We start from the raw sequence: 22,768 nt of genomic DNA, 5'->3' as shown, positions 1-22,768 counted from the left end.
CATATATTCCCATATCTCCTCCCTCTTACGTCTCCCTCCCACCCTCCCTATCTCACCCCTCTAGGTGGTCACAAAGCACCTAAGTGTCCTTTTTTTTTTTTTGGTTGCAACGCGCGTGGCTTGTGGCATCTCAGTTCCCCTACTAGGGACTGAACCTGGAGCAGCAGTGAAAGCGCTGAACCCTAACGGCTAGACCACCAGGGAACTGCCTAAATGTCCATTTTATAGCTGTGGAAGCTGAGGCTCACGAAGTTAAAAGATTTGGCTAAGGTCTGTACAGGAGGTTCCTCTCCTGGGTCCTCTGAAGGAAAGGAGGCCCAGCCATGTGCCCTCTCAGGATGTGCCGGAGGTTGCCAGGAGCAGAGGATTCAAGGGTTGGGGAAATGTGATCTGAAGGAGTAGAGGTGGAAGAGGGGATGAGGCTGAGTTTTGGGGAGATGGGGTGGCATAGAATAGGTAAGGGAGAATGTCACCTAAGAGCCTCAGCCCCTCCCATCACAAAGTCTTGCCTCTGCAGACTTTGCCTGTCTTCAGTCATGCCTGTCAAAAGTGGGTCTTCACATAGAGAACAGACTTGTGGTTGCCAAGGGGGAGTGGGGGTGGGGGAGGGATGGACTGGGAGTTTGGGGTTAGTAGATGCAAACTATTACATATAGAATGGATAAACAACAAGGTGCTACTGTATAGCACAGGGAACTATATTCACTGTCCTGGGATAAACCATAATGGAAAAGAATATAAATAAGAATGCATATATATGTATAACGAAATCACTTTGCTGTACAGCAGAAATTAACACAACACTGTAAATCAACTATACTTCAATTAAGAATTTTTTTTAAGTGGGTCTTCAACAAATGATGAATGAATGAATAAACGAATGAATAAAAAGCGATACAAAGAGTTTATTATTGTATTGTAAAGAGCACAAAGAAAGAAACAAACACCTCTCAGACCTTGATGGCCCGAGTTGCTTTAAGTCACCCCACCTTCACCAAATCTGTAAGGTCCTTCGTGTCTCCCCCAGTCTGAACAGCCATGGAGTGAGAGGGGGCCTTTTGCCCAACCCACGGGGCTGGGGGCTCAAGAGCTACCACCATTCTGAGTCTGTGCTCACCTGTCCACAGGTCCACAGATCTCAGTCCTTGGAGTTCTCTGGTGGGGTCAGGCATGGCAGGCCCCCTTGACTCAGAGCTAGGTCTGGGAATTCAGAGAGGAGCCCGGGTCCCAGGCTTTGCAGGCAGAGAACTTGGTGGTGTCATCTGGGCAGTGAGTGTGCCCTGACTTCTATGTATGGCAGGACCAAGATCGAGGTGTCACCAGCCCCCAGAAGGTTGTCTGTGCCAGAGAAAGGTGAGTTGTGAATAAGGTCCCTCCCAGTGCCCACCCTGTGCATCTAAAACATGGGAGCCCATCCTTCACCCCCAAACCGGGCCCTGGCCCCTGACCGTGGCTGTGGAACTGGGCAACAAGAGGGGGCTGGCTCTTGGGAAGTGGAGGCAGGTCCTCCCGGGTGGGGAGCTGAGCGAGGGTCATGGTCCCTTACCTGGGGCAGGGGGCAGTGGCGCTGTGCATACCACTCCTGGCAGTACAGGCTGACCTGGATGCCCTGGCCCAGAAAGAGCATGGTCCACATGAGCACGTTCCACGCTGGGCCCGTGCGCCGGTCATGCATCATGAAGTTCAGTGGCCCTGATGATGCAGGAGGAAATGTTGTCACCTCAGCTCCAGATACCTGTATCTAATCTTCCTGGCTGCCTTCCTATCTCAGGGCACGGGGAAGAGTTGGAACAGGAAGGCACCATTGAGGAAGATCTTGAACCCAGCTCCAAAAGCTCACGGAGGTCTCAAGTGGCTCATGTAAAACGAGGATTCCTCAGTCTACACTTCAGTATCCTGGATCTCTTACTAAACCTCCCAACCTCCCACCAGTTTTCTCCCCTTTGTCTCCCTGTATGTGTGCCCTGCTCAGATGCTCCTCTCCAGCCAGAGGTCTTTTCCCACATCCCCCAGGATATCCCTTTGCTGCCTCCCTCCCTGCTCCCAAGTCCGTCCGTCCTGCCCCCCCTCCACCAACTCTCACACACAACTCTGATGCCTTCCCCCAGAAGGCACACACATTTCCCCCTTCTGTCTTGGGTACGTGGCCTCTCCCATCAGTCTGGAATCTCCAGGAGCGGGACTCCAGGTCCCTTCCCTCTGGCTGTCTCCCTCTCCGGGGGCATAAAGAGGCCAAGCTCACCTCCAATGAAAAGGAAGAGCAACAGCATGACAGGGTAGAAGAATCCCAGGACGAAGCAGAAGATGTACTCGTGGACCACTGCAGAGACCAGGAACACGCCCAGCATGGCTGCCCCTCGGGCCTGGCCACCAAGGAGCTGGCAGGAGCCGGGGGTAGGAGGGTGGAGTGAGTCTCCCTAAGGCCCCTCCACAAAGAGCCCCCTCCTTAAGGAAGCCCGAGATTGTGTAGTATAGTGGAAAGAATATGGGATTTGCGATCAGAAGGGCTGACATGTCCTATTTAAGAGCATTTTATTAGTCCATCGGGCCTTAGATGCAACTTTCAAAAGGGGATATAATAATACTTCTCAGGGTTACAGGGCAGATTATGTAGTATGTGAAAATTCTTGGTAACTGAAAATTGCTATATACATGTTCCTTAGAAGGCTAAGGAGGGGAGAAATGCCCTGTGGAGGAGGTGTAGTTGAGGACAAGGAAGGAAGGAAGTTAGATCATAAGAAGGAATTTCTGCCCATTGGGTTGGGTAGAATGGGGGCAGGTGAAAGTCAAAGGGGCCCTTAGGTCTGGAAAAGATGAATGGTGCAGAGAAAGGGAAGGAGAGGATATCCCAGAGAGGTTCCATTAACTTTGGGGGCTGACGGGGTGTGCAGAGCCCATACCCACAGCCCATCCTGATATACATAGCTGTACAGCCAGTCATGGACCACCACGTTCCAAGTGCGGTAGTAGTTGGAGAAGGACGTCGAGTTCCACCAATCCTGGGGGGGTGTTCAGGGGGGGAGAGGAGGTGAGCATCAGGGCCCTGTCTCTGCCCAGGCTCCAGCTTCTCTCCCCTGCTTCCTGCCCCCTGTCCCAGTGTTCTCCACAAGGGCTGGCTCCCAGCAGGAGAGAGACAGCAAGCAACCTCCCAACTCCCTCTTCAGCATCTGGGGTCCTTGCCCTCCCTCCTACACTCCCTTTCAGGAGAAGATTCCAAATTAGCATCCCCATAAGAGCAGTTAGCCCTGGCTGGTCAGGGGGTAGAGGGGTGACAATACAACCATACCCAGAGGAGCACATTTCTCACTGTGGAAGATTGACAGCACAGCTGATGTTGAAATCGTGCCCCACAGGGTTAAGAGAAACTGGTGACTAATGGAAATTCTTGAGCTCCTCTTACAGAACAGCAGGTAAGGGAACAGCTTGTTAAAAAACCCTTCTGCTTGTAACCTGCCTTCACTGACTAAGCCTTAAATTTTTTTTTTTTTGACTCCTTAACTGCCCCGTATAGATAACACCTCTGATGTATGGGTCACTATAGTAACAGGGGGCATAAGTTTTCCAGGAACTTGGAGTTGGCTCTTGTCTAGTTCAAGCGGGCTAAGACTGGTTGGGACCACTGACCCTAAAACTGGGCTTGCACAGGTGTCGGATGAATGACCTTTTGACATCAGAGGGCCAAAAACTCCACCCTCATATCATGCTAATTGCCTCCATTTTTTTTTTCTTCTTCTTTTTTTTTTTTTTTTTTTTTTTTGCGGTACACGGGCCTCTCACTGTTGTGGCCTCTCCCGTTGCGGAGCACAGGCTCCGGACGCGCAGGCTCAGCGGCCATGGCTCACAGACCCAGCCGCTCCACAGCATGTGAGATCTTCCCGGACCGGGGCACGAACCCGTGTCCCCTGCATCGGCAGGCGGACCCCCAACCACTGCGCCACCAGGGAAGCCCTGCCTCCATTTTTTAACATGCATCCCATGAAGAAGCATGTAACTCAGATACACCTGTGCAGAACACCGATTACCTCACCTTTTCCCTACCTCCAATCACTTTTCCCCATACCTAAGATCATCTTGCTTCTTTATCCCATAAATATCTCAAGCCCCTGGCCTTTGGGGAGGCGAATCTGAGGTTGTTCTCCCTTCTCCTCACTTGGCTGCCTTGTGAATAAACCCTCTGTCCGCTGTAAATCTTGGCGTCTCAGTGTTTGGCTTACTGCGAATTGGTCAAATGAAACTGGTTTGGTAACTAGGTGACAGCCAACATAGCCACCATCCTCCCCACATCCTTCCCTAGCCCTCCCTGCATCCAGCTCCCAAGTAGCCCAGGTCCAGGCCCCACCCGATAGAACATTCTGTCTCCAAATCGTAGCATCTCTGCGAAGGCGTTGAGCCAGCAGTGAAGGAATGCAAAGAAGATGAGCAGCAGCATGAAAATGCCTGGTAAGTAGAGACAAGGGGCTGCAAGTCAGCCTGGCCCCCCGATCCCCCACGAAGCTCCAGGGGTTCCCCCAGGAAGCCCTCGCCCAGCAACCAGGGCCCCAACTCCCACCAATCATTTGTTAATCATTCACTAATTCATGCACTCATTCATTCATTCCATTTGCTCATGAAGCCCATGCCAGATGTTGGGGATACAGAGATGAATGTCCAAACCTCTGCCTGTTGGGAGTTCATAGAGCTGTTGAAAGGTAGGGAGTAGGTGGCAATCTGAAGTGAGACCCTGACGATGAGCAACCATAGGAGGGGGCAGATAAGGGAGAGTCAGAGGGAAGAGGTGTTGAAACTAAGAGTGAGCGAGCGGAGGGAGGGGCTCCCTGCTAAGTCTTCCCCAGGGTGCAGCCTTCTGCAGCCCTGCCTCTGGTGGGCATACCTGGCAAGGTGGCGTGCATGATGGAGAGCACCAGGGCACGGGTGCTGAAGGGCTCCCTGCTCATGTTGGCAAAGACAGGAACACAGAGGCGGCCCAGGATGAAGCAGGCATAGAGCACGCAGCCCAGGGCCTGGGGAGGGGGTGGAGGACGCATAACTTTGAAAGGAATCATTGGTCGCTGTCCCTCCTTCTGAAATCAGACTGTGGCCCAGCAACTGCATCCTCTTTCCTTAGCGCCACCCTCTGACCTCTTCCCCAGGCCTCCCTTACTTCACTCCCAGAAATGTCCCCTCAGCCACCATGAGTCATGGGTAGTCCACCCTTTGACCCCGTCTTCTGACCTGGGCAAAGTTCTTGGCCACATAATTCCACCTGACGTTGGGTGTCCTGCAGCAGCAATGGGGATAATATGTTTCTCATCCTTTTATCTTGTTCCTGCCTGGGCCGGGGCCCAGCACCTGGGGCCCTCTCTCCGCAGCCCCCTCAATTGCTCAGGCCTGGGAGGATTATCTGGAGAGGTGGGGGTCTAGAACACTTTGGACCTTCTATAACAGAGACGACAAGTGGATTTTTAGCTTGAGTGTCTACTAAGGTGACCAACCATCTGGAGTTTGCCCCAGACTGAGAGGTTTCCCAGGATGTAAGAATTTCAGTGCTAAAACTGGGGCAGTCCTGGGCGAACCAGGACAGTTAGTCACCCTTGTGTCACCATGAGCTGGGGCAAGGAGAAGGAGTAATATACCTGCTCCTTACTTCCCATTTTTATTATGGGGTGCTGCCTGAGAAAGTGGCCAGTGTCTGGGATGAGGCTAAAGACCTCAGGGAGAGGAGAGTAGAAGGGCTAGATCCCTGACGGGCCTGGGCATTTGGGGGAGGGGGTGCAGGGTCTTACCTGGGGTAAGTCTCCCTGTAGATGAGTGTGGGGCAGAAGAGGAAATAGAGGTAGCTGGAGAAACTGGGGGCCCGGATCCCCTCACCTGGGGAGGAGTAAGAGGGGTCCATCAGTGAAGAGGGAAGGGAGAGAGGACACAGCTGGGTGGGATGCTGGGGAAGGGCAGTGGGACTGGTGAACAGAGCTGGACAGGACAGAGGTGGGGGGGGTGAGGAGCTGGATATTGGATCTGGAGGTGGGGTGGGGGAGGTGAAACTGGGCAGGAGCTGAACCTGCTCTTTAACGCCCTCCTTTTGCTTCCATTCCACGCACCCCCATTTTCTGGCACAGGACCTGCTGCGGCCAGAGCTTCATGTGGCACCCACAAGTTGCACCACCCACTTCTCTCTCCTTCTGTTCTGACTACCTAATGGAAGGCGCTCACACCCTGGGTCTTAATAAGAATGAGCCAGGAGTCCTGGGCAGCAGGGGAGGGGTATCAGAGGTGGGACCTAAGAGAATGACTAAGGCCCACAGAGCCCACCTGGGGGCCGGAGCTGTGAACCGTGGGCAAGATGGCCTTAGGAAGTTGGAGCTTTTATGAGGATCCTGCAGCTGCTGGCTTCATGCAACCAGCCAAGAGGACTGAGTTCACAGCAGCGCTTGCTGAAGGCCTCACCTCCTCTGGCCCGAAGTGTCCCAGGCACAATCTCTCTCAGGAAGGAGTAGCTTTTCATCAGGAGCCTGACCTGAGATGGAATGGAAAAGAGGTTATAAGGTGCTGTGGGACTTTGAGCAGATCACTTAACCTCTCTGTGTCTCTTTTACGGGAGAGGGGCAGGCAGATTGTAAACTTTGTACGGTCAAAGCCCATACTTTATCTTTTTGTTGGACTGTCTTATAGCCTAACACAGACGGCTGCTGGGATGAATCGAGGGTAAAGGGGTACCGGAAAGGGCAGAGACTCCAGCTGGCCAACCCAATCGATTATATTTGCATAGCAGTGTCCGTTCGTTCGTTTACATTTCCTTGGAGCCTGCTGGTTGGCTCAAATCCCTCGCAAAGGACTCCGCCCCTGGTAACTAGCTCCGCCCCCACCAATACAGTATCCAATGCCCTCCTTCCCAGGGGCCCCGCCCACCACTGGTCCCGCCCATCACCTACCTGCTCAAAGACTAGGACACAGCGGGAGGCTGGCGGGAGCTGATACTCCACTGCTACATGGATTGGAAGGATGCTGAGCACTGCTGTGTGGCCGGCCAGCAGCATGCAGCCCAGGCCCACCCCCAGCGTCCAGGCCGCTCTGGACTGGGGCCTCGCCCACAGCCGCAGAGCCTGGTAGGGCAGCAGCAGAGTGGACAGGAACATGGGGACCCACGTTACCAGCGCGAAGGGCAGCTGTCCGAAGCTGAAGATCAGTAGGTCAAACTCCAGCATCAGCCTGGGAGTGGGGAAGGAGAGACAAAGTAGACAGGTGTGAGGCCCATCCTGTCCGCTTCCTCTGCAGTCAGAGCTCTTGGAAGATAAACTGAGGCATCTTGCCAAGGTTGTGAGCTCCCCATCTCTGAAATTGTTCAAGATGGCACCTCTGTTGCCCAGGACTTCTAGCAACAGGGCATTGCCCGAGGAGACTCAATCATGGGATGGCTTTGCTTCCAAATAACCTATAGAGCCCTCTGTGGCATTGCAGAAGGGTTCAGTACATCCCATGCCACCGGTGTTAGGGTATGAGGTGCCTAGAGTTTAACTTTGATTTTTGTTAGTTTTGTACTTTTGGAGTGTCTGGAGCTGTAGACTTGAATTAATAGAAAGCAGGTTGTTGAGTGTTTTGTTTGCTTAGGTTAAGAGTATACGGCTTGGGGACTTCCCTGGTGGCACAGTGCTTAAGAATCTGCCTGCTAGTGCAGAGGACATGCGTTCGATCCCTGGTCCGGGAGGATCCCACATGCCGCGGAGCAACTAAGCCCGTGCGCCACAACGACTGAGCCTGCGCTCTAGAGCCTGCGAGCCACAACAAGAGAAGCCACCGCAATGAGAAGCACACGTATCGCAACGAAGAGTAGTCTCCCCTTGCCTCAACGAGAGAAAGCCTGCGCACAGCAACGAAGACCCAATGCAGCCAAAAATAAGTAAATAAAATAAATAAATTTATTAAAAAAAAAAAAAAAGGGGCTTCCCTGGTGGCGCAGTGGTTGAGAGTCTGCCTGCCGATGCAGGGGACACGGGTTCGTGCCCCGGTCCGGGAAGATCCCACATGCCGCGGAGCGGCTGGGCCCGTGAGCCATGGCCGCTGAGCCTGCGCGTCCGGAGCCTGTGCTCCGCAACGGGAGAGGCCACAACAGTGAGAGGCCCGCGTACCGCAAAAAAAAAAAAAAAAAAGAGTATACGGTTTGGGACTTCCCTGGTGGTCCAGTGGTTATGAATCCACCTACCAATGCAGGGGATGTGGGTTTGTTCCTTGGTCAGGGAACTAAGATCCCACGTGCTGCAGGGCAACTAGAGAGCCCGTGTGCCACAACTAAGATCAAATGCAGCCTAATTAATTAAAATTTTAAAAATTAATTAATTATAATAATTATTATAATTTATTATAAATTTATTATTAGCTAAATAAATTTAGCTAATTTATTATTAGCTAAATAAATTAATTAATTTTTAAAAAAGAGTATACTGTTTGGGGAATTCCCTGGTGGTCCATTGGTTAGGACTCGGTGCTTTCACTGCCGTGGCCCGGGTTCAATCCCTAGGGTCGGGGAACTAAGATCTGCAAGCCTCGCTGTGCAGCCAAAAAAGAGTGTATGGTTTGTAATGGTGAAAAATTAGAAAATTAGAAGCGACCCGAACGCCCATTAGTAAAGAACTAAATGAACAAAAGCTGGCACTTCCAGACTCTGCGGTCATTAAAATCAATGGACCAACATGGAAAGATCTCTAATATGGGTCATTAGGGAGTGAAAAGGAAACAATAGGTACAGTAAGTATCTTATTAATGTAAACCTCCATAAAATACATTCCCTTGGTTCTTATATACATCTGGAAGTGGATGCATCGAAATGCTCTGGAGGGAAGTTCTCAAAACCATTAAAAATGTTACCCCTGGGGAGCGGTCTGGGATGGAGGGGGGTGATGGAGAAGGAGCCATCTTACATATATTTGAAACCTTTCCTGAGATTTGATCCTTAATTATCAGGATGAACAACAAGTTTGCCAAAAGGAAGTGCTTTTGCTGAACCTACAGATGCTCGGTCCTCTTCCCTTTACTGCTTCCTAAGCCATATGTAGGGTGAGGTGGGGTCATGCAAGTCCAGACCCCCAGGGGTCTACAGTTCCCTGAGTCTCATCCCCAGAGTGGGGAGGTGCTTTTGGGGGGAAGCAACCCACCAAGGCACTTGTGTGCACAAGATCTTGTCTTCCCCACAAGATTGGGAATGCCTCACAGAGAGGGCTGGGGTCGGCCCCTCATCTCTCTGCCCCCCAGGGCTGGTACTTAGGAGGGGCTCACTGGAGGTTACTTGAACCGAACACCACTGCCTTGGAGAGGACTGTGTGAGAGCGGTGGGGTGGGAACCATGCTTGTGTGTGCACATACGTGCATGTCTGCCTCAGGACAAGGGTCCAATTGAGAAGAATTTGAGTGGGGGAGTAGTGTTGCCAGAGGGCTAACTCTGGAAAAACAGACCAAAGGCTATCCAAGGCTGTGCCAAGAGGACTTTTTGGGTGGGAAGGTGGTTGGAAAGCAATGCTGATGTGTGTCTAATAATCCAACGGGCCTGTGCTCTCTCAGGCCGGTGGCAAGTGGAACACTGGGAACCCAGGTGGTCTGATCTTATCTGCGGGCCTATCCCGAGCGGGAGGGGTGCCTACCTGCCCTCATCAATGAAGTCGATGGCCAGGGTGCTGACGATGAAGACACACAGGCCGGCGACAAACATGTGGTAGATGGTGCGGAAATGCTGCACCTCCATCAGCTCGCTGGAAGGACAGGGGCCCGAATGTCAGCGGGAGAGTCCTCAAGGTCATGCAGACTAGCCCAGGCACTGTACACAAGTGGGGATGGGACCTAGCGATTGGGAACTTGCAGCTATGGGCTGCAATATGGCTAGGACTTCTGTCCAAAGCTCTTTCCAGCCCAGACACTTCTCATCCTGGTGGCCTTTCTTCCACAATCACACCCAAGGCAAATAGAGGAACAGAACCTTAGAAAACATCTCCAAGTCCTCCCCCAAACCACCTAGAGCCTGAGGATGACAAATGAGGCGCCCTGGTTCCCCAGACAAAGCTCTTTCTTTTCTTCTCATCCCATCCTCACCCCCGACTTACTCAAGCAGGGACTTGCGGTTGATGAAAACTTTCCGTTTCCCCAGGGATGGCTCCTGGGTCCTGAATTGAGACAGTTGTTCTGGGCCAGGACCCAAAGGAAGAAGGCAGTAGGCAGAGGGTAGGGGCTTGCGGGACGTCAATATTTGGAAGCCGAGGGCAGTAGTACGGGAAGGTCAGGGTTAGGGCCAGCGGGCAGGACCGGGTGGAAGGTCAGGGAGGGCCAGGGCAGACCAAAGCCCAGCAGTGGAGGTCAGGAAGGCAGAGGCGATAAGAGGAGAAGAGGGAAGACTGAAGTTGGAGTTACATCAGTGCTGGCAAAGGGCACATGGGATAGCATCTGTGGCTCATAATCCTTATGATGGAGGGGGCTGTGCAGCCCCTCCCCAGCCCCCTGGCTGCTCAGACTCTTACTTGCACAAGGAGTCTGGAGGGATGGAGGGCACTGGTCTGTCTTGTGGCAGGTAGGCTTGAATAGCCTCGCACATGGCCTGATCCAGCAGCTCCGTCAGCTGACCTTGTGCTTGCTCCAGCAACTGCGTCTTCACAGCCTACAGGACAAAGCAGGGCAGGGCCCGCGGTCCCTCCATCCAGTCAGCCATCCTCCCACTCACCAAGCATTGACTGAGCCTCCCTCCATGCCAGGCACATTGCTAAGTGCTAGGGATGGAAAGATGAACAAGCATGGCTCCTGCCCAGACGTTTCCACCCCCAGTTTAACACCCTCTGGTTTCCCAGGGCAGCAGTGAGGATCCAGGAAAGATACTTTCAGACTCTGGGTCTGAACCTCAACCACCTTGTCATCTCTGATCCTACTCTCTTCTCCCTGACCCCAGCCTTCCCTCTCCTGACCTCTAGCCCCACTAACAGAAGACTGTTCACTGGCTGACCTTTGGCACCTGTCCCGATGACCTGTGTTTCAAACCCCTCCATCTTAACTCGTAGCTCTGACCCGAGGGGTTTGAACCCGAGAACAAACTGTCTTTATCATTAAGCCAGTCCTCCCCCCTCCCTCCCTCTACTCCAGGACCTGTCGGTTTTGACCTCTGACCTCCCTCACCTGCATATGTTGGGTCCATTGTAGCAAATCTGGGCCTCTATGTGTCTCATTGTTTCCTAGGATAAGGGGTCAAAGGGGAGGAGTGAGGGTTCAGAAGGGGAAGTTATTTTTGCAGGGGGTGAGGAGGTCACTGGCAAGCGGGGAGCCTGAAGACATTCCTGGAAACAGGGTACCCAGGGAACGGGAAGCTACTCTAATCACCATCGGGGGTAAAAGAGTCAGAAAGATAAGGCAAGGTACTGAAGAGCTCTTTTCTCCTCCCTTCCCCAGCTGGCTAGTTAGGGGGCAGAGGCTGGGATCTGCCTTCACTGGCCTCCCAGGACAGCAGGATGGATTGAAGGTAGACAGCAGGAAGCCCCCTCTCGACAGTGCACCCCACCTGCAACCCCACCTGGGCATTCTGCATTCCCAAAGTGGGGCTCCCCTTCTCTGGAAGGCCGGTCTTCCTTCTCTCCTCCTAGCCCTTCTCTCCTCCGCAGTTGGGCCGCCCTTGGCTCCATGATGTGTGTCTTGACTGGGCAGCGGCAGCTGGTAAGTGTTCCCTTCCTTCCTTCAGGCTTGCCTGGCAGAGCTCTTATCTCACTCAGCTCCTCTGACAGCTCCAAAGACTAAAGTCCTTTCAGGAGGAGGGGTTATAGGTTATCCGATCCATGATCCCCTTCCGGAAGGCAGTACCATCTCAGCTAGAGGCTCTGCTCTACCGGCTGTCACAGGGATGGACACAACCCCTGAACAAACAGCCCAACCACCACCCAGATGCCCAGCTCCCTCCCACAGGAATGGGAGCTCTGCACCCATACATGTCATGGGGAGGGGGACTTTGCCCCTCTGAGGCTTATCACCTGGTATGGCTGCTTCCCAATCTCTTTCTCAGCAGGCTGAAGGTTGGGAAGGAGTCAGAAACATCTTCAGGTATGAGGCACTCAGCTCCCATAGACCATGATAAGGTGCGTGAAAGAACCTTGTCAACAAAGATTTCTGTGCATGTGATAGTATTCTGTGAGGTTGGTACCTGTGACGACTGCGGTACTGTGGCCCCTCCAGGGAAGGCTAGGGGCTGGGGGCCCTGAACACCACCTCTTCCCTACACCTGCTTGGGTTAGCAGGTAGGCAGAAAGGAGGCAAAACAATCACTTAATCAGCACCTGAGGAATGCCAAGCATTGTCACATATGGAAGAACCAGATTTAAATCCGCCCTCAGTCATTTACTGGCTGTGGAATTTCAGGCAGATGACCCTAATAGTTTAAGCTACAGTTTCCTCCTCTGAAAAACAGGGGTAAAAGTCCCTACCTCATAAGGTTATCGTAAGCATAAAATGAGGTAGTCCATAAAATGGTCCAGGGCGTAGCCCATGGCAAGAGTGCAATAAATAATAATTTCCTGAAGAAGTAACAGAAGGGTAAGTGCCTTGAGAGTTCCTCTTTGTTGGGTTCCTGGTGGGGATTAACTATTAATCGTTCCTCTCCCTTTGTGTCCAAAGATCAGTGTTAGAAACAAGGTCACAACCTCAGACCAAAGCCACGGCCTCAGTGTCTCCCTGCCCCCACCTGCTGCCTTCCACTCCCTGGTGGGCAGTTGGGTGAGGTTTGAGGCCATGAAACGTCTACCAGTGGCTGTCTCTGTCATTCCCAGTGTGGCAGGAAGGACAGATGGTAGTCCACAGGAGAAGAGAGCTGCTATAAGAGGCTGGACAGGGGTAGAGAGAAGGGCCAGGGACTCCACAATGTGAGAGGTGAACACAGAGACGTAGGCCAGAGACCCCCAACACAGCTTTATTAACACCCCAAGCCAACACCAACAATCTTTCCATGTGTGAGGCTGACAATGGGGCAGGGCCTGCAGGTGGAGTGTGGGGCTCTGGGCCCCTGAGTTACTCAGCACTCAACAAATAACCCAAGATGACAGCCCCACGCTCCTGCCAGTGGCCATGCAGCCTCCCACCCAGCCTTAGCCACTGCTCCCGGTGGGGCAGAGGGAGCTTCCATCGCCGTCTGGGGACCCGGGCAGGGGCTGGCCCATGCGATCCACACACCAGCAGGGACCTCGGCGCTGCCCCTGGGAGGAGCGGCACTGGGGAGAGAGGCACAAGAATCAGAGGTGTGGCCCAGGAGAGATGGGAGGGGCCCCGTGGGTTGGGGGACGGGCTGTCAACTCCTGAGTCTGAGTCTGTGGAAACATCTGAGTGTTCTCGGGACAGCGAAGCCCGCTGGGTTCCCTTGCATGGCTTCTCTTCTCCACCCACCAAACTGTGCCTGTTCTTCTAGGCCAGAACAGTGGTTCTCGAAGTGTGGTTTCCAAACCGACAGCATCAGCATCACTAGAGGCCGCATTGGAAATGCAAATTTTCAGGCTCTGTGGGCGGGGCTCAGCCACCTGTGTTCACACCTGGGTGACTCTGATTGCTCCTCACGCTTGTGAACCTCTGAGTTAGGCATTGCTTAGATAGTCTAACCTCTGAGTTAGGCATTGTTTAGATAGTCTAACTCCTCTCCCATAGCTGTGGTTGGTTATTCTCTATGTTTGTGTGGGCCTTAAAGTTGGGAGAGCCCTAAGGGCAGGGCAAGTGTCTTATTTATGCAACTTTGTAAGCCCCCCTACCCAATTGCTAGTAGGACCCTTGTACTGATAGACCAAGGGAGGAGAGGAATGGCCTCACCTGCCGCTTCCGGTAGAAGCCCCGATGGTCACAGTTAGGCACGTAGAGGGTGTGAACCCCGCGGTAGATCTCGGTCTGGAGTTGCTGCAGCACTGAGTCCAGATGTCTGCGGCAGGGGCCCTGGAGGAAGGGATAGCTCTGCTGCAGAACCTGCTGGCCCCACCAGCCAGGCTCCCAGGATTGGGATGGAAGACTCGGCCAAGCCCAAGGGAGCAGTCTCAGATGGGAATCTCCAGGACTCTCCACCCCTCCCGTTCCCTGCAGCCCCAAACGCACCATCTCTGTGTCTTGGACGCCCCCAGGATTGGGCCGGGCGGGAGTGGTAGAGGTCCCCGGATTCCTCTGTTGGTCTCTGCGGTTCATGTCCTGCTGGCGAGTTGTCCCTGCTTGGGGCTTACTCTCCTTAGGATTCTCCCCTACAGCCACAATGGGGAATGGGGAAGAAGAGGCCGGAAATCAACCAGATGTCAGAGGCCAGAGCCGAGCGGAAATGAGCGGGGCTTTCAGAGTAGTGAGGGGGTTTACAGTTTGGCTCCACTGTTACATTCTCCTGGCCTCAGTTTCTTTCTCTGATAGATGGTAATATTACCTTTCATGATAATATCCCCAGACTAGTATTTTTAAAAATTATTTATTTATTTATTTTGGCTGCACCAGGTCTTAGTTTCTTCATGCGGGATCTTTAGTTGCATCATGTGGGTTTCTTAGTTGTGGCATGCGGACTCTGAGTTGCAGCGTGCGAACTCTCAGTTGTGGCATGAATGCGGGATCTAGTTCCCAGACCAGGGATCGAAGCCAGGCCCCCCGCGTTGGGAGCATGGAGTCTTACCCACTGGACCACCAGGGAAGTACCCTGCAGGCTAAGGCTTTAAGGCTTATAAAGGAGAAGCACTTTGGAAAGCAAAAATCAATACGTTCATTGATTGAGGAGCCTGGGGCTTTGGGTGAAAAGACCGGGCTGTTCCACCAGAGGCCAGCAGGGGGTGCACCAAGCCAGGGAGATGGGGCAGAAGAGCAATGGCGGTGAGAGGGGGGTCAGCAGGGACCCAAGTGGAATGTGTGTCCCCGCTGTGACCCTGCTGTGACTCAGCCCACCCCTCCCAGGGCTGAGACATGGTTACTTTGGGGGCACTGCAGTGGGGGCCTCTCCCTTCTGGTCCCCTGAGACTCAGCCCAGCTCAACCCCAGTGGTCCCAGGAGCATGTGTGATTCAGCCCTTAACCAGGAGGTGGAAGGCGGGCAGGCTGCAAAGGTGCAGGAATGAGCGGCTTCCAACCTGCAGGCAGCTCCTGGCTCTGGAGAAAGTTTCACACGTTGTACTGGGGGGTTTGGGGAAGGCTCAGGATGGGAAGGGAAAGTCAGGGTGTCAGGGCAAAGAAAAGACAGGGAGGGGAGCGGGCACTGTTTGGAATTTGCCCCAGCTGGAAAATGAGATATTATGAGCCCTGAAGTTGCTCCCATCTGCCTGCTACTCAAAAGCCAAGAACCATTTCCTCTGCAATCCTGAGTCTGATCCCTCTTCCTCCACACTCCTCAGACCTTGCCCCTCATTCCCTCTATTCAGCATCCTACCGCGACCATGCTGCCAGCTGCCTCCTCTGACCCAACCAGACCACCTCTTTCCAGGAAGACCCCTAGCAGCCTGGACTCAGGCATTTAGGACTGAAAGAAACTCCAAGTTGATTTCCCATCCTTCCCTGTGGAAAAAACTGGGAGCTCAGATGCCCCTGGGGTGGGGGCCATTTGTATTTCCTCCTCTTCCCATCTCCCTGCTGCCCCCCATCTTTCAGGTTCTGACTCACTTCTGTCCCACCCACCCAATGACTCAGCCTTCTATTCTCCTCTCTGGGTTAGGGTGGGGTGGGGTGGGGTGGGTGGAGGGTTCTGAGAAGCTTTAAATCATAACCCTGATTTGGCAGACTCCTTCTTTTCCCACCTCTATCCCCCCCCCCCCCCCCCCCCGCTCCGGGTGGGGAGTGGGGAGGGCCAGCGCCAACCATCGGACTCTAGTCTAGTGTGAAACTGCTCTGGATTTGAGCCATCTTCTATTCTCCACCCCATGTTCGGGTGCTTTGGACACCCTGATATTAAGAGGAGATATTTCTCAGTGTGTGCAGGATTTGGGAGTCTGGAGTTCTCTTCCCTCTTTCTCCAAGTGGAAGCTGGTAACAATGCCTGGGTCCTTTCTCCAGCTTGGGGGTCTAGGGCTGAAGGAGCTGGGCCTCTGTGGCCATACAGCACGTCCCTAAACCCTTCCATCCCTCCCTTTCCCCTCAAGGGAAACCCTTTTTTGACGGGGCAAAAAAGGGTTGCGGGCTCAGACATCTCCCTGCTTCATCCCTAGGGCCCCCAGCCGTACCCCAGACTCCTAGGAGCTCCCCGCACTGGCCCCTTCAGCCCCTAAGATGTATCCCCCACCAGGGTTGGGGAGGAGGAAGCGTCAATCTCAGGACCCTCATAGCAGGGCTGCCCGTGCGCATCCCTCCCGGACCCTGCCGGCAGAGTTGCGGGCCTCACGTGGGCGGGGCAGGGGCGGGGCGCGGACTCACCCGAGGGCGCGCGCGCCCGGCCGCAGCGGCCCCGGCCCAGCAGCAGCGCCCGCAAAGGCGCTTCGTCTTTCTCCGGCGGCTGGCACTGCAGTCCTGGGGCGCAGTTTGGAGTGTAGACCCCGCACTGCTGCCCCTCCCTCCTGAGACAGCCCCCAGCTTCCGCACAGCCCTCCGCCGGCGGCCCCCCATCCTCCTCCTCCACGCAGCCCCCTGGACAACCCGCCTGCACCCCCTGCCCGCAGCCTGGGCACCTTGCCAAGGCGCCTCCTGGGCGGGCAGCGAGCAGCAGAGTTAGCAGCAGTGGCGGCAACAGCCTGTGGGGGGTCATGGTCAAGATTTTTGCCCCGTCCACTCCTCCCAGAGCAGTCGTAGCGCAGCTGCTGCCCGTCGCCGCCCCTCTGCCTTAAGTAGCCGCCGGCAGGGGCCGGGCCCTTTAAGAGCCAGGTGAAGGGGGGGGGCGGTGGAGAAGGCAGGGGCATTCCCTAAACTGGGTGGGACTGGAGAGGCCCCCCCCTCCACCTGGGTCCTCCCCACTCTTCTCTACCTCCTCCCTTCCCGGTTTCTGTTTACTTCCCAAATTACTCTGATTTTTCTTGCTTTGTTCCCGGGAATCTCGCCCGGATTTTGGGAGCTGGACAGCTGGCTGGAGGCCCTGGAGGGTGGGAAGGGGGGGAAGCAGGAGGGGTAGAAGCGGCAGTAGGGGTGAAGGGGAAACCTGAAATCCAGTTCGGGTACATGTGTGGCGGATGAAGGAGACGGAGAGACTCCGATGGGGAGTGAGAAGATGGCGGACTTAAGTGGACGCAGAAGGGCTGCTGTGGGGGTCGTGAGAGGAATGCGGGCGAAAAGAGAGAAAAGGCGGAGACGACGGAGAGTGGGGTCTTGGGAGAACCGACCGCTGATGGAAGAGAGTAAACCAGGGGCGAGGAGAGGAAGAGCAAAGCTGAGGCAGGAGCAAGAGAAGGTCTCCCTGAGATATGACTGAGGGGAAGGCGGGTACTGGGGGCCAGACTTGGGTAAGATGATAGAAGGGGTTGGGGGAAGCAAGGGGTGAGGTGGGGGGAGGCGGAAGCACACCTTGAATGAACTGTCAGAAATCCTAGCATTGTGTTGGGGCCATGGGAGTCTGGAGGGATTGCAGGGGGCGGAGCGTGCCCGCAGAACTGGCTGAACACCTGGGAGGTAGGGACGGGGGACTGGCCAGCTGAAATTATAGTGGCGGGGGTGGGGGGGGGAGAGGCGGGGGGGGAGGATTAGAGGAACCCATACTCTGGGTGCTCTTAGGGACAGTGGCCAGAGAGCAGATCCCCAACCCACCCTGTCCTTCATCCAGGTCAGCCCACCCCTCCATTCCTCTCCTTTCCCAGAATCTGTCCTCCACTCCACACCCACCCAGTACCACCCTTTGGGTTTTCTGGATTATTCAGGCTGTGCTCTACCCAGGGGGGTTGAATGGTGACTGGTCTGAGTGTTTCAGTCTGCCTGCTCCCCGAGCTTTCACACGCTGGTCTGTCTACCCCACCTCCCCACCCCTGGCCACCCTTCTCCAGGCAGTGCCCCGCCCATCTGAGACTCCTAGCTGAGCCTTCCTTCCTAGAGGGAGGAAGAAGGACCGTTTCCTTCTGCAACCCACACCCACCCAGCTCTGGGTTACGCAACACCGGCCATCTCATTCTTTCCTAAAACAACGGCCCTGGGCAGTGACTAAGTTTAAATTCTGGGCCTCCAAGCAAGAATGTAACCAAGGCCTTCCTGAACTTTTAGGTAAATACAAAATAAAAAGAACTTTACTCCCAGCCCGCCCCCTAGGGCTACCCTGAGACCCTAGGACCAGCATTTGGGGAGCAGCGTCTTCCAGTAGCCCTGAGACTGTGACGCAGATTGGGCAGGCAGGCGGGGGTGGGGGGGTGGGGGGGTGGCTGCTGGGGCAGTGGGAGGAGCAGCTGTCCTCTCTCTGGAGGCTCTGGGACCTCCTCCTCCAAGCTCTGACCCCAGGGTAGCGAGCTCCATCCTGTCCCTCCGTCCTCATCACGATTTATTTTGCCCTGCACATGGTTCTAGCTAGGGCTTTTCTCCTCAGCTCCATCTTGCTGCTTCTGAACAAGATGGAAAGGTCTGTGGAAAGTTGAGATGGGGGAGAGATGGCCATACTCCCTGCAGGATCCCAGTGTGGCTTTTTAAAGAAGTTTGTATTCTTTGGTAGGTTATATTGCAGAGAAGTCCAATGCTCTGCTAGCCTCTCACATCTACCGCTGCCTTCCCGAATTCCCCCTTCCCCCTCCCACATCACCACCGCCACCCTTACAGATTTCCCCTGTTTGCTGCTACCCCCTGCCCAGCTTGGTCCCTCCATGCAGTCTAAGTACAGTCACGGTACAGCCCAGTCCCACCCGCCACCCCAGCACTGCTCTTGCCTCGTCCCCATGCCTCCAGTATGGATGTCCAGAGCGGCGAGCTGTGCTGTCAGTGCTGGGGTCTAACCAGGCTCTTTCTCGCAGACTGAGACTCTCGAACTCTGCTTTTCCTCCCTTTGGGATGCCCTTCACCTCAGCACCCAGAGCAGAGGTAGGAAGCGCATGGTGCGTGCTCAGGATGGAGTGTGGGCCAAGGTGCACACACTCTGGGACTCTGTCTGGCCTCTGTGGAGAGAAGAGTTTGAGGAAAGTTTCTGTCAGGGCTGTGAAAAGACTAAACAGCTGGGGCTGTTACTTAGGCTTTTTATTTATTTATTTTTGTTGTTGTTTTTTTGCGGTACGCGGGCCTCTCACTGCTGTGGCCTCTCCCGCTGCGGAGCACAGGCTCCGGACGCGCAGGCTCAGCGGCCATGGCTCACGGGCCCAGCCGCTCCGCGGCATGTGGGATCTTCCCGGTTCGGATCCTCACGAACCCGCGTCCCCTGCATCAGCAGGCGGACTCTCAACCACTGCGCCACCAGGGAAGCCCTTTAGGCTTTTTATAAATAAACTTTGACAGGACTTCCTTCTCTTCTTGCAGGTTACACTCTGTCGTGCTGCTCCGTTATGCTCGGCATCTCTCACACCCAGCCCATCCCTCCAAATCCACAGCACCTCCCAGGTGCTGACTTCCTTTTGAGAACCAGGGGTAAAGGAGGGGGCCTGCCTGGATCCTTTTGAGCTTTGAGTCTAAGGAAAGACAAGTAGTGGCACAGTCCACAGACAGAAAGCACCAGAGAGGAGGCTTAATGACCACATCATGACATGGCCTAAGTCTGGTGTGGGTCTCATGGGAACTGTTGCGATAACCTCCGCTGGTCTCCAGCCTCTGGTTTCTGCCATCTGTCCCACACGCAGCCTCCCAGTTGGTCTTGCTCCTGTGACTCTCTCCTCCTCAAAGACCTTTGGCGGTACTCCATGCCCCCCTCCCCGCAAGGACCCATGCTCTCATATGCCAATCATGACCCTGTGGACGGTTGGCCCGGGAAGCACACTGTGGTTCAGCCATCTGGTGGGATCACCTTCCCCAAAACCTCCTGGCAGTTTCTCATCTCTGAGTCTGAACTGAGATTAGGGGAAGGGAAGGTGTGGTGCCCAGAGGTAATTTCTTCCCCTGAACTCCAAATTTTTAGCTCATAAGGATGAAATTCTCCCCACCATTCCTCTCACCACAAACCAAATTCTGCCACCTCATCCCTACCTGCTCAGCCAGCTGTCTGCCTTTCTTTTAATTCATCCACATTGTTGTGTTGCTATCTTAAATTTTTGCTTATCTTTTCTTGTGTCTTATTTTTCCAGTTAGATTATGAGTTTTGGGTTTTTTTTAATTAATTAATTTATTTATGGCTGCGTTGGGTCTTCGTTGCTGTGCACGGGCTTTCTCTCTAGTTGCGGCGAGCGGGGGCTACTCTTCGTTGCGATGTAAGGGCTTCTCATTGTGGTGGCTTCTCTTGTTGCGGAGCACTGGCCCTAGGCGCATGGGCTCTAGAGCTCAGGCTCAGTAGTTGTGGCGCACGGGCTTAGCTGTTCCACGGCATGTGGAATCTTCCTGGACCAGGGATCGAACCCATGTCCCTTGCACTGGCAGGCGGATTCTTAACCACTGCGCCACCAGGGAAGTCTCAGATTCTGAGTGTTTTGAGAACAGGAGCCCCACATCTTCTTCACCTCTGGACCCCCCAGCTCTCAGTTCATATAAGGAGTTTGGAATTGATACAGGTAAAAGTTGTTGTTTTGGGTGGGAGCAAAGGCAGTGCTGGGGCAGGGCCTTGAAAGGTGAAGCGGGCGCACTGTAACTCTTCTGGAGGCTCCTCTACTTCTGAGCTAGCCCAGGCCACCCACCCTAGGGGGTCTTGTGGCTCTCCAACTCCTTTAACCCCTCCTCTCTCTTTTCCTATTTCTCCCCCTAGTTCTCCAAGTAAAGGCCAAAGAGACTGAGAGGCCAGAGTGTGGTCAGAGTTCAATAAGAGAGGGAAACCTGGCCCCAGGATAAACCAAAGAGGGTTTCCCGGAGAATAGGGCTTTATTTTTTTTAATTTATTTTTATTTATTTATTTATATTTTTGGCTGCGTTTTGTCTTTGTTGCTTAGTGCGGGCTTTCTCTAGTTGCGGCGCGCGGGGGCTACTCTTCGTTGTGGTGCGAGGGCTTCTCACTGCGGTGGCTTCTCTTGTTGCAGAGCATGGGCTCAGTAGTTGTGGCACACGGGCTTAGTTGCTCTGCAGCATGTGGGATCTTCCAGGACCAGGGCACGTGGGATCTTCCCAGACCAGGGATGGAACCCGTGTCCCCGCATTGGCAGGTAGATTCTTAACCACTGGGCCACCAGGGAAGTCCCGAGAATAGGGCTTTAAAGTAGAGTTTAGGGGACTTCCCTGGCAGTCCTGTGGTTAGGACCTGGTGCTATCGTCGCTGAGGGCCCCGGGTTCAATCCCTGGTCGGGGAACTAGGATCCCACATGCCTCATGGCAAGGCCAAAAAAAAAAAAAAAAGAGTTTAGGAGAAGAGGGAGGAGGGCATCTCAGATAGGAAAGCACATCTTTGTGTAACAGAGATGAGGGGAAAGAGGCATGTGTGTGAATGTGTGTGCATGATTTGTTCTGTCTAGATTCCCAGTGTCCCAATGATATCAGAGAAAGGAGAACTGGGAAGGGAGCAGAGCAGTTTTCTAGACTGGGCTGGAGTCAGCCAGATGGTTGGGAGTTGGGAATCATTAGTGGAGAAGAAATAATAACTGGGAGTCTGAGTTTTGCTTTTTTTTGGTAATTACATGAATAAAAATATATTCAGTAGATTGATAGAGCATTTATTTATGTGGATGTAGCTACATTATATGGACATAAATAGGGAGGAATTGTGCTCCCAAGGAGCTTAGAATTAATATCTGTCCATCCAACACACACTTAATAAACACCTAAAAAACCAATCGGGATGGGAGGGTATTCCAGGATAGAATGCAGACTGTAACAGGTGAATCTAAATATATTATATATGTATGACAAAAACACACTGAGGGGGTGAGGAAAAAAAAAGGTGCTGACTTAAGTAATTTGGAAAACAGTGTTATGACTGGAAACTGTAAGGCTAAAGATAAATGTAATGGCTTACTCTACACTCTACATAAACACTGTACTCTAGTTGATAAATTTGTTTCTCATGGGTTAAAATTTTTGCAACTGCTTAATACGTACTGGGGTTGAGCAAATAAGTAATGGATATTGGGTTTCTCACTGTCAGAGAGAAGTAGGGAGGAAGGCTAGAATGAACCCTGTGGTACTGGATTAGAGTAAGAGACTTCAGTGCAATCCTCATGGATTGGAAGACTCCATATTGTTAAAACATCAGTTCTCCCAAAATTGATCAACAGATTCAACGTAATCCCAATTAAAATCCCAGAAGGCTTTTTTTGTAGAAATTGGCAAGCTGCTTGTCTCATATAGAAAAGCAAAGGATCTGGAATAACTCAAACCAACTTTTAAAAAGTACAAAATTGAAGGACTTATACTACCTGATTTCAAGGCTCATTATAAAGCTATAGTAATCAAAACATAAAGATAGAAAAACAGATCAGTGGAACAGAGCCTAGAAATAGACCCACAAAAATACAGTAAATTAATTTTTTTCCTTTTCTTTAAACACTTTTTTTTTCTTTTTTTACTTGTTCAATAGATGTTTGACAAAGGTGCAAAGGAATTCAGTAGAGAAAGGATAGTCTTTTTAACAAATGCTGCTGGAACAACTGGACGTCCATATGCAAAAAAAAAAGAAAAAAAATTAACTCAAAATTAATCACAGATCTGGATAAAGCTGGTAATGCATAACGCAATCTAATAATGAATAAATATCAGATAAAATGAAACTGAGGGATATTAAACAAGATAATTGGCATCTACTCTTCAGGAAAGACTGAATAACTGTCCCAGATTAAGGAGCCTAAGGAAACATGACAAGTAAATGTCAGTCACAGATCTGGGGTTCTAATCCAGATTTC

General features: G+C 53.0%; 2 protein-coding genes across 2 annotated transcripts; both read right to left on the bottom strand.

Moving 5' to 3' along the window:
• Positions 1-1,396: 1,396 nt before the first annotated feature.
• On the bottom strand, positions 1,397-12,795 carry SOAT2 (sterol O-acyltransferase 2). The gene is made up of 14 exons (XM_022572075.3): positions 11,498-12,795; positions 11,119-11,174; positions 10,473-10,609; positions 10,062-10,121; positions 9,606-9,713; positions 6,906-7,182; positions 6,421-6,490; positions 5,763-5,847; positions 5,212-5,257; positions 4,871-5,000; positions 4,340-4,437; positions 2,901-2,999; positions 2,243-2,378; positions 1,397-1,692 (listed from the first exon to the last, which is right to left on the bottom strand). The coding sequence occupies exons 1-14, from the start codon at positions 11,616-11,618 to the stop codon at positions 1,397-1,399; spliced, it is 1,719 nt and encodes a 572-aa protein (XP_022427783.2). The 5' UTR covers positions 11,619-12,795.
• A 76-nt stretch (positions 12,796-12,871) lies between these two features.
• On the bottom strand, positions 12,872-16,731 carry IGFBP6 (insulin like growth factor binding protein 6). The gene is made up of 4 exons (XM_022571465.2): positions 16,326-16,731; positions 14,053-14,192; positions 13,777-13,896; positions 12,872-13,190 (listed from the first exon to the last, which is right to left on the bottom strand). The coding sequence occupies exons 1-4, from the start codon at positions 16,651-16,653 to the stop codon at positions 13,068-13,070; spliced, it is 711 nt and encodes a 236-aa protein (XP_022427173.1). The 5' UTR covers positions 16,654-16,731; the 3' UTR covers positions 12,872-13,067.
• Between the last annotated feature and the right edge of the window lie 6,037 nt (positions 16,732-22,768).

The sequence above is a fragment of the Delphinapterus leucas genome, chromosome 11 (genome assembly GCF_059928025.1).
Source record: "Delphinapterus leucas isolate spDelLeu-1000000601 "Yukka" chromosome 11, BTC_Dleu_Yukka2, whole genome shotgun sequence".
Lineage (NCBI taxonomy): Eukaryota > Metazoa > Chordata > Mammalia > Artiodactyla > Monodontidae > Delphinapterus > Delphinapterus leucas.
This window is presented reverse-complemented; position numbering and strand designations above follow the sequence as displayed.